The sequence below is a fragment of the Propithecus coquereli genome, unplaced genomic scaffold (assembly GCF_000956105.1).
Source record: "Propithecus coquereli isolate 6110/MARCELLA unplaced genomic scaffold, Pcoq_1.0 Scaffold13, whole genome shotgun sequence".
In the NCBI taxonomy this organism is placed as follows: Eukaryota; Metazoa; Chordata; class Mammalia; order Primates; family Indriidae; genus Propithecus; species Propithecus coquereli.
In genome coordinates this window covers 15,800,092-15,811,102 of record NW_012137191.1, presented here as the reverse complement: position 1 = coordinate 15,811,102, position 11,011 = coordinate 15,800,092, and the positions used below count along the sequence as shown (strand labels likewise).

Genomic DNA, 11,011 nt, shown 5'->3' with positions numbered 1-11,011 from the left:
AAATTTTCTCAAAGGGTACTTTCTCAGCATTATAAAGTTTTTAAAATTTTTTTTCATTTCAGCATATTACAGGGTACAAATGTTTGTGTTACATATATTGCCTTTGCCCTACCCTAGTCAGAGCTTCAAGCACGTCCATCCCTCAGATGGTGCACACCGCACCCATTGGTTGTATATATACCCATCCCCTGCTCCGCCTCATCTGCCCAACGCCCGATGAATGTTATTACTATATTGCACTTAAGTGTTGATGAAATAATACCAATTTGATGGTGAGTACATGTGGTGCTTGTTTTTCCATTCTTGTAATACTTCACTTAGTAGAATGGGCTCCAGCTCTATCCAGGATAATACAAGAGGTGCCATATCACCATTGTTTTTTGTGGCTTTGAACTCCATAGTATATATATACCACATTTTATTAATCCACTCATGTATTTATGGGCACTTGAGTTGTTTCCACATCTTATCCATTGTGAATCGTGCTGCTATAAACATTCTAGTGCAGATGTCTTTTTTATAGAATGTCTTTTTTTCCTTTAGGTAGATGCCCAGTAATGGCATTGCTGGATCAAATGGTAGTTCTGCTTTTAGCATTTCGAGGTTTCTACATATTACTTTCCACAGAGGTTGTACTAGTTACAGTCCCACCAGCAGCAGCGTATGAGTGTTCCTATTTCTCCGTATCCACACCAACATTTATCGTTTTGGGACTTTTTGATAAACGCCATTCTCATTGGAAATAAGTAATATCTCACTGTGGTTTTGATTTGCATTTCTCTGGTAATTAGAGATGTTGAGCATTTTCTCACATGTTTGTTGGCCATTAGTCTATCTTCTTTTAAAAAGTTTCTGTTCATGTCTTTTGCCCAGTTTTTGGTAGGGATGTTTGATTTTTTTCTTCTGATTTTCCTGAGTTCTATATAGATTCTAGTTATCAGCCCTTTATCAGATGTGTAATATGTGAATATTTTCTCCCATTCTGTAGGTTGTCTGTTTACTCTCATGATCATTTCCTTGGGCGTACAGAAGCTTTTTAATTTGATCAGCTCTCATTTATTTATTTTTGACCTCTACAGGGAGAATTACAAAACACTGAAGAAGTAAATAGCAGAGGACATAAACAGGTGGAAAACCATACCATGCTCATGGGTCAGCAGAATCAACATTGTTAAAATGTCTATACTACCCAAAGTGATTACAGATTCAATGCAATCCCTATTAAAATACCAACATCATTTTTCACAGATCTAGAAAAAATAATTCTGTGCTTCATATGGAACCAGAGAATACCCCATATAACAAAAGCAATCTTGATCAAAAAGGACAAATTGGGAGGCATCAATTTACCAGACTTCAAACTATACTACAAGGCTATCATAACTAAAACAGCACAGTACTGGCACAAGAACAGAGACATAGACCAATGGAACCAAACTGAGAACCCAGATCTAAAACCATCTTCATATAGCCATCTAAATCTTTGACAAAGCAGGCAAAAACATGCACTTGGGAAAGAATTCTTATTCAACAAATGATGCTGGGAAAATTGGATAGCCACATGTAGAAGACTGAAACAGGATCCATATCTTTCACCTCTCACAAAAATCAACTCACGGTGGATAACAACTTAAACCTAAGCCATGAAACTATAAGAATTCTAGAAGAAAGTGTTGGAAAAACTCTTATAGACATTGGCCTAGGCAAAGAATTTATGAAGAAGACCCCCAAAAGCAATCACAGCAACAGCATTATAAAGTTTTTTAGTTCATTAATGTATCTAATAGTTGTGCTTTACAATTGTAAATATCTAATGTACACAAAATTGTTTAGATTTTACTAAATTATAAAATGTATATTTTGTGTTACACATTGATAATATATAATTTAGTAGGCATTTTACGATCCTACTCATATATTGGATTTCTTTGTTACAAAGTAAAAGAAAAGCTTTCATTTTGGAGTAATATCTCAAAAAATGAGACTCTAGTCATACCTCTCTGTAATTTTATATTTCCCTATTGTGGAAACATGAATATTTCAAACTACTCCAATTTATTTGTATTTTCATATCATGTTCTCCTAAAATGTACCACAGGTTGGAAGTTAACTGCTAAATGATCAAATAAATCAATCAGCTATTAATTTTCCCAGTTTATATCTATTTTTAGTACTGCTTAAGAATTCTACAGATGTGCTTATCAGTTTTAGGTGAATAATAGTGAACTTGGATGGATATTTATGGTAGCTTGATTGCAGAAATGACCCCAATTTGCTCATACCTTTGTGTATCCATGCCATTTGTTAGTGTCCTCTCACTAAGACTTTGGATTTGGCCACGTGATTTGCTTTGGCCAAAGAGATAGTAGCAAGCAAATACAATGCACAAAGACTTGAAAAGCACTTGCACATTAGTATTTACCTCTTCTTGTGCTTCATAAGCTGCCATTGTGTAAACTAGCTCTAGCCAGCTTCTGGACGATAAGAGACACATGGCTGAGTCATTCCCATTACACCAGCAAACAGGGAGATAAACTCTACATCAGAGTGAAGCCATCCTAGATCATGCAATTTCCAGCATTAGCGACCCCAGCCAAGATCTGCAGAGCCTCATAAGCAGAACAGCCCACCTGACCTGTAGACTTGATAGTAATAACAAATAGTTGTCCTTTTAAGCAACTACATTATGGATTGGCTTGTTGTATATCAATAAATAACTGATACAACATGTATAGGAAGCAGACAGCAGACTGAAAACGTCTTTCCAAAAAACATTAGCATTTTCATTTCATATACCTGTTGTCATATCAAAATCCTTTGTGAGTAACTGGACTTTCAATGCAGGAGACATCTTGGATATGACCCTCTTTCTATCTTTGACTTGATAAATATCCCAAACTTTTATCAAATCATTTAATAAATATTAGTCACCAACCGAGGGCCTGGCCCAGCACTAGAAGCTTAGAGTGCAATGATTAACAGCTAGACTCCTATTTTCATGTTCATTGGTTTAATTGTAATATACTCTGTGATACTTGCTATGGAAAATTCCTTGCTCTTCTAAGTGAAGCTGAGTTCCAAAGTTAACCCCATTTGTGTATTTCATCACATCTGGCCTTAGTCTTTCCCTTCTCCTAGAAATTCTAGAGGTGTGATATTCATTATCTCTGTTCATATTTCTATTTCTCCTTCTTTTGGAGACCATGTTAACATTGTACTTTTCCAAATGTGGTAGACTACAAAAGTGGCCACAATTATTTCTTTCCTTCTGTCTGAATCTCTTTGCCTTGTGACTCCAAGATCCTTCTATTAAGAGGTAGAATCTATTTCCCCATATTGACTCTGGGTTTGGCCATGCAACTTGCTTTAGTCTTTGGACCTGGAGCAAATGTGACTCAAGCCAAGACGTGAAGAGTGCTTGTGCACCAGGGCTTGCTCTCTTGCTGCTCTTTGGAATTCTGTGTCTGTCACCATGTGAACAAGCTAGGGCTAGGTTCTCGAAGATGAGGGATACCTGGCCTGATTGCCCTGTTGTCCCAGCTGACCATCAGTGAACACTCGGAAATAGAGCTACCTTGCTCACAGGCAGCTGACCACAAACACCTAAGTCAGCCCAGTTCAAGCCAGCAGAAATGTCCAGCTGAGCCTAGCACAAACTGTCATTCTACAGAATCATGAGCTAAATAAATAGTTGATGTTTTAAGCTCTTAAGGTTTGGGGTGATTTGTTACGCCTGCAAAGCTATCTAATATATCACTCCTTTGAAGTTAGTCATGGCCATATAATTTGTTCCATCCATTGAAATGTGTCAGTTCTGGTAGAAGTCTTTAAGAAGTAGACTTGACTCAGCATCATCTTTCTCTTGTCATGGTGACTGGGGATTTTCCAGATGGCAGAGCTCCCTAAGCCTTGGTCCATGAATGGACATGGAACAGTTCTTCCCATCCTTCCCCACACTGACCTTTGGAGAACAGACAGTATAGTGAGAAATGAACCTTTGTACTAAACCACTGAGATTTGGGGTTTACTGGCTTTTGGGTTTGTTACTGAAGCATAACCTAGCCCATTCTGACTAATGTAGAAATTGGCACCCAGAAGGAGTTACGTAATAACAGAAAATCTAAAATATGTGGCTTTAACTTAGAGGCTCAGTGGGTGGGGGCAGAGAAATTGTTGTTATAGGCTGGAAGTTAGTGAAACTGTGGTAAAATATTTGCTAAAACTGTTAATGTGTGTCTCCCATTCTTCCCCTTTTGAATAGCAATGTTTGCCATGTGCTATGGTTTGAATTTTTCCTCCAAAAAGCACATGTTGGGGACTTAATCCCTAATGAAACAGTGTTGGGAGGTGGGACCTAATGAGAGTTGATTGGGCTATGAGGGAGGATTAATGCCATTATTGTGGGAATGGGTTCCTTATAGCAGGAGTGGGCTCATTATAAAAGGGCAAGTTTGGCCCCCTTTTGCTCTCTTGCCCTCTCTTTGCATTTCCACCATGGGATGACATAGCAAGAAGGCCCTTGCTAGATGCCAGCACCTTGATCTTGGACTTTCCAGCCTCCAGAACTGTGTCTGTTCTTTATAAATTACCCAGTCTGTGGTATTCTGTTATAGCAGCACAAAATGGACTAAGACACCATGGGTATGCGTTTGTGCGTATGATTGGGAAGGGTAGATACTGTTCCTTTTTAGGTCTTCATAGCAAGAGAAGCTTTATCTAGTTCTAATATAGAGACTACCAAGCATCACACAGATATGCTGGAGTTTTTGAGAGTAATGCCATTATTGAATAGAACTTTTGGATTGTCTCACTTTGTGATGAGTGAACGCATTTTGTAGCATAAGTAAAGTGACTTGTAAATTGGTGACTAGAAAGATGGATCACAGTAATTCTTGGTGTTATTCACTAATAAATTCTGGTTATCTTCCTTCTGGACAAATAGTAGGATTATACTTCTTCACCCCCTTGAAGACAGATGTACCATATAATTGGCTTTGGTCAATGAAATGTGAGAACTGACTTGTATCACTTTTGGTAAGAACCAGTTTGCTATTCTTCATCTTCCTTTTGTTTACTACACAAGGGGAGAAGTTCCAGAGAGTCTACCCTCCCTAAGCCATCTCACCTAAGTTTGATGAGAACCACATGGAATGAAGCTGCCTCCTCCCCCCACTCAGAGATGAACATGTAGATAAGAAGGAAATAAAACTTGTTGTTTTAAACCACTATGATTTTTTGAATCCTTTGTTACTTCACCATAGTTTGTGCCATCCTAACTAATGTAGATTACTATAAAAGAGATCAGGAAAGCTACAAAGGCCGAGCATCTTGTCAATTATAATAATGAGGGGAACTGGTAACTGAAACCATCCACAGGTAATTCCAAAAGCATGTTCAGTAGTGATTCCACCTGCTCTCCAATTGCAACCATTCTATAAAAGATGGTTATGAGATTTCAAACTTCATTATTTTTAATTTATGAAGATGTAAAACTACATCTTCATTACTGAGGTAATGATGAACAATGAAATACTTTCTCATGGGGGGAGAAAGAAAGAAGGTGGATAAGGATAAGCTACAAAACAGGGAAGGTGGTACTGATCTAAAAATGTATAAGTTTCCAGTAAGAATTAAAACAAATTTCCCACAGACTTGTGAATAAATTCATAATAATACACAGTACTTCTCAGCAAACCCTGGGTGGCTAGCTTTGATTTAATCCACTGCAGATACACAGAAACAAATGCACAATCACTCTGGTGCAAAAGTAAAAACTGTAATTGGAGTCTATATTTAATCAAAAGAGTCCTCTCTCTCTGAAGAAGTTATTTTTTGTAGCACAGCGTAGAATTCATTCTATAACATTTGTAGAGTGCTTAATCCCCGTGTCACGCACTGTACTAGGGTCTGGAGAGTGAAAGATGTCATGGTACAGAAGTGTCAGTGGGTCGCTGTCCTCCAGGAGTTTACCTTTTGTGAAGCACAAAAAATTTCCCTTCTGCAGTTTTCAACCAGCTACACTAAATCCCCCATAAATAATTTTCGGTGAAAAGACCCGCATCTTTTCCCTAATCCTTGCAAATATTCTTGCTTTCCGAGATCTCTTCACCTTGGAAACTGCAATCACTTCGGGATCTCTCTCTGGTCGTTTGGTAGTTATTTCAGGTGCAGCCGAATGACCGGCTTGCCCTTTCCCTGTAGAGTGGCATGATGACAGTGACCCCGAAAAGTTTCCAGCACTTAAAACACAAAGCGTAGCCTGAATCCGCAGGCGGCCGGCAACTCTTGGGGCTTCCACCACCCTTCCACCTCGGAGCCTAAGGAAGCTAGAGCAGCTGGGACAGATCCGGCAACGCTGGCAGCGCACGGTCCTGGGCGCGGAGAGTGGAAGGCTAAGCCCACAGGCGGCGCGGCGTAGAGAAATCCACGGCCGGTCCGCTAGACTAACTGTGCGAGGCGGAACGGTGAGTGCCCCTCTGCTGGACTACAGTAACCGGCATGCACAGCGCCAAGGCGTCGAGCTCGGCTTCGGGGCCCTGGCGCAATGGAGCTTGGGAAGTGAAGTCTCTGGACTGTCGCAGTCCTGTAACGAAGGCAGAAAGGAGGCGTTGCTAGTCGGCATGCCGGTTCCTGGCGGGGCTCCTGGGCTCCTGCTCCCACTCAGGGTTTTCGCGGGCGACAGGAGCAGTATGGCCCGCCTAAGTAAACTCCGGTGGGAGGGGGATGAGGGGAGTGACTGGGGAGGCGGGGTCAGCGGAAGCGGCAGGTTGCTTCCTTCTCCGACTCCCTCCCCGCCACTCCCAGAGGGAGCGGTGGGAGGGGGAGGGAAGGGCAGAGGGAAGGTAGTGACACGTGTCAATCAACCCCCCCTCGGGGGGGGGGGCGCGCGCTCCGGGGCTCGCGCTGAGGGCTCGCGCCCCTGCCTCGTGCCTGCGCCGCTCGTATGTAAATGAGGGCGCGTGACGCGGGACGCAGATGGACAAGGGAAGAGAGAGAATGGCCGCCGCCGCCGCCGCTGCTGCCGCCGCCGCCGCTCAGTGCCGGAGCCCTCGGTGCGCGGCGGAGAGGAGAGGATTCCGGCGGGAACTCGACTCTTGGCGCCACCGCCTCATGCACTGTGTAGGTAAGAGAGACGCAGGCCGGGGCCCCGGGCTCCGCGCGGCGACGGCTGCCGCAGCCCGAGGAGTTTGTGGCTGTGGGGTTTAGTTGAATCTCCCGTTCGGGTCAGTTCAATGGGGGAGCGAGATGGGAGCGGCGGCGGCTCCGGCGCTCGCCTTTTGTCTTGGGGGCTCCTTGCCCGGCGCGGTCCGCCCTCCTCCGCCTTCTCAGCTCTTGGGTTCCCCAGGAACTGTTAGTTCGGACTCGCTCGCAGAGCCCCAGGGAAAGCCGTTCGCTCGCGCTCTCCCCGAAACTCCTCGGCGCCGGTCGCCGCCCGCCGTCCACCCTGACAGGAGGGAGGAAGCGGCCCGGCGGGTCGGCGCCCGGGCGGAGGGGAGCCGGTGGACAGGGCGGCGGGAGGAAGGCGGGCTGGTTCGCGCCCCCGCCGAGCGCACACACACCCCCTTCTTGCCGCCCGGGGGCCGGGCCGGACGAAGCAGCCGAGTTCCCGGGGACCCGAACCGGGAGGCCCCCCCGGGCGCTCGCGGAGCTGGGGCTGCGGGTGGGCCGGCAAGGGCAAGGGGCGGCGGGGGCGTCGCCCGAGGGGCGGGGGGCGCCCAACTCTGCCCTCTCGCGCTCCGCGGCGGCGGCGCGGTGTGTACCCCTTTAAGAAGGAGCCGCTCGAGCGCTGACGGTTGGGATTTGAAGTTCTTCCTCCCTCTTTGGAAGTCTGGACGGATGGGGGGTGTTGCCATGGCAGCGGCACCCTTCCACCCCCCACCCCTTCCTCACGGACGCCCGGACGACTCTGGTCCTTCTTCACTGTCATGTGATGGACTCTTCCCTGCACACGCACGCATCGCCCTCCCCACCTCGTATCTCCGTTCAACTGCAGCCCCGTCGTCTTTTGGTGGGCTCTGAATCGTTTTGCTTCAAACTTCTGGACTTGGGGCTCTCATTCTGTGGGTTTTTTAGGGTGTTGGGAGGTGGTGGGTGGTGGGGCTCCCCACTTGGCTGAAGTCGCTTTTTTTTTTTTGCCTGAGTGAGACGTGGGCATGGAGCTGTTATCCAGCAGGTTAGTTTAGTGGGCTTAGAGGGGCTAACACGGGATATGAGATGGAGCGTGTTGTGGGTGTTTGTTTTAGAAGGGGGTTATGGGTGGGAGTGTAGGGAAAGAGGTAGAAAGGAAGGTTGTATTGTGAAAGGAGTGGATAGTGACAACAGCTTGCTCTACTGTCGAGTGAATCTTGACATTTGGAGTTGGGGAGTAACGTTGGTGCCTTAAGAAAACAACTCTTACCTTATTTGCATCTGTTCTTGCGCCACGTCGCGCCCCTTACCCCCAACCCCCAGATTTGTTTGGTTAATGCCTTATGAGCTTTCCTTTTCTCATTAGCGGGAAGGAAATCGTGGTAGGTTAAACCACTACAACTTCAGTTCCGAAATGTGCACTGCAGAATGAGATGAATAGGAACATGTACAAGAAAAAAGGTTGCTTTGATTAGGGGCATTTAAGTGATGTTTAAGCAATTTACTGCTTTTGTTTTGCCCTTATAAGATATATTTTGGTCTTCTCTAAGGAAAGGTTTTGGGAAATAGCTTTAGTCAAGTAGTCATGAGTGGATTTTAGTTGGTAAAGTGTAAAAAAAAAAAACTCTCACGGTTTTCTTTATATATTTTTTTAAAAAACTAAATGTTATTGTGCTTCTTATGTACAAAATGGGACCGTTTTTATAATTGCTAACATAAAGATATTTTCTACTGAAAACGAATTTAGAAATTATTGAGTTCATTCAGGCAGAATCAGGTAGGTTGCATTGCAACACTAGCTCACGATATTACCAGTGTTAAGTTTTATCAAAGCACACGGTGATTTGAAAATGTCTTGTCAGTTTTTATGTTTTAGAATATTTTTAGTTTTTTTTCTTGTCTTCTTGCTTATTTAGATACTTTAAATATGGCTTTGTATCACAAAAATATATGTACTTTTGAAAAATAGTCAAAGGTTAATTAAATGAAACACAAAATCGGATTTGATGGAAAAGGAAACTAGAATATCTTTTCAGATTTACCTACTTGGATACTCAAGTAGTATTGGAAGACATTGAAAATTGAGTTACTACCATGTGTCTAATATGATCTTTATGTTACACTTTTAATGTAATGTGTAAGTATATTGTACTATATGTGAAAAGAAATTTTTTCCCTGAGTTCTAACTGTATTTGAGAATTGTTTCCCACAGTCCCAGTCCTAGTTAGGAACCCTGCTGAGACTGTTCTCATACTTTGTTTCTGTCATTGTTATTTTTAAATAATAAAATCTTTTCAAACAAAATATACACTTGTTGATTGGGCTTTTTCAATTCAATATTCTAGGATTGAAGTACTTTTTTTTTCTTTTGAGACAGAGTCTCAGTCTGTCACCAGGCTGCAGGCTAGAGTGCCATGGCGTCGTCACAGCTTACCACAACCTCAAACTCCTGGGCTCAAGTGATCCTCCGGCCTTAGCCCTCCGAGTTGCCAGGACTACAAGGCGTGCGCCTGGCTAATTTTTTCTATTTTTGGTAGAGACAGGGTCTTGCTTTTGCTCAGGCTGGTCTCGAACTCTTGACCTCAAGTTATCCTCCCGCCTTGGCCTCCCAGAGTGCTAGGATTACAGCCTTGAGCCACTGCGCCCGGCCTTGAAGTACTTATTTATAGCATGAATTGGGATGAAATGTAGTTTGTGTAATTACTTTAAGTTACCTTTTGCTGTTAATATGTTTATGGTCATTGCTTTGTAAACATATTTACAAAAAAGCCATATTCTTTTCACTTTGCATATGTATACCTGTGTAAACATATATACACATACATAGATATATTTAGTATATGTGTATGGAATATTCAGTGCTTTTATTGCTTAAAATCATTTTTATGAAATAATATCCTTCTTGTCTTTGGGGAAGAAAATGACCCAAAAGTCTTATTTTTAAATGAAAGATGGAAATTGTAGACAGTATATCAGGGTTGTACAGCAAATCAGTATTGATCCCGTAGTGGAGGTTTGAATCTCAGTTCTTAATTAACTCTTTAAAGTAATCTGATTCGTTTTATAATTCATATAATATTCTAATTTTATGGGGAGAAAGTTATTTTATTTGTCATGACTACTTGTAGTTAGCTGAAAAGCTAAAATGTTTAACTCTTGGTATGGAAAGAGATATTTACCTTTCTCTAATTGTAACACTCATCTCTTTACCTTAGATTTTTGACTACTCTTCTGATTCATGCTTGATTTTTTTCCTTTTAATTGAAAGATTGTCCTGTAAGCCCTTTGTCCCAATAATAGCTCTATTTATAATGTGGTACTTTTTATAATTTTACTGTTTTCTATAATCATCCTATACTGTGCTATATAGTTTTCGGTATGCTCATGTAACAAATGTTTGGGTACTTACTGGATATAGTAAATAGTATCCTAGTTCTCATTATGATATTGAGCAATAACAGATGATATAGTCCTCAATCTTATGAAATGTATGATTAGTATTTGATAAATCATAACATTAAAAACAGGAAGGCCTAGACTAAAAGAAATGCATTAGTACAGTGTAAAACATTATCAGGACTTGTTTAAACTGTTAGACTATTTGATTGCGGAGATACGCCAATTTTAAAAAAATTTTATTTTGATAAAATTTCAATCTTACAAGTTGGAAGAATAGTACATGGAACTCTATATAGCTTTACCACGTTCACCAGTTGTTTTACATTTTGCTGTATTTGTTTATCATTCTTGCCCTATATCCATATGTTTATTTTTTTTTTTTTAACAATTTGGGACATCATACCTCTTTATCCCAAAATTCTTCAGTATTTCCTAAAAACAAGAACATTGACTTACCTAATTACAGTGTAGTTATTAAAACCA

The 11,011-nt window shown here is 42.2% G+C and overlaps 1 protein-coding gene across 2 annotated transcripts in view; it reads left to right on the top strand.

Moving 5' to 3' along the window:
* Window positions 1–6,864: 6,864 nt before the first annotated feature.
* Window positions 6,865–11,011, top strand: part of LCORL (ligand dependent nuclear receptor corepressor-like) — a 174,437-nt gene continuing 170,290 nt past the window's right edge. Inside the window, exon 1 of one of the 2 annotated variants that reach the window (XM_012638497.1) lies at window positions 6,865–7,123. In XM_012638497.1, coding sequence (XP_012493951.1) covers window positions 6,976–7,123 — 148 coding nt within the window. In that variant the 5' untranslated portion in view covers window positions 6,865–6,975. The remainder of the gene's footprint in view (window positions 7,124–11,011) is intronic. The other variant, XM_012638499.1, reaches the window with a different exon arrangement.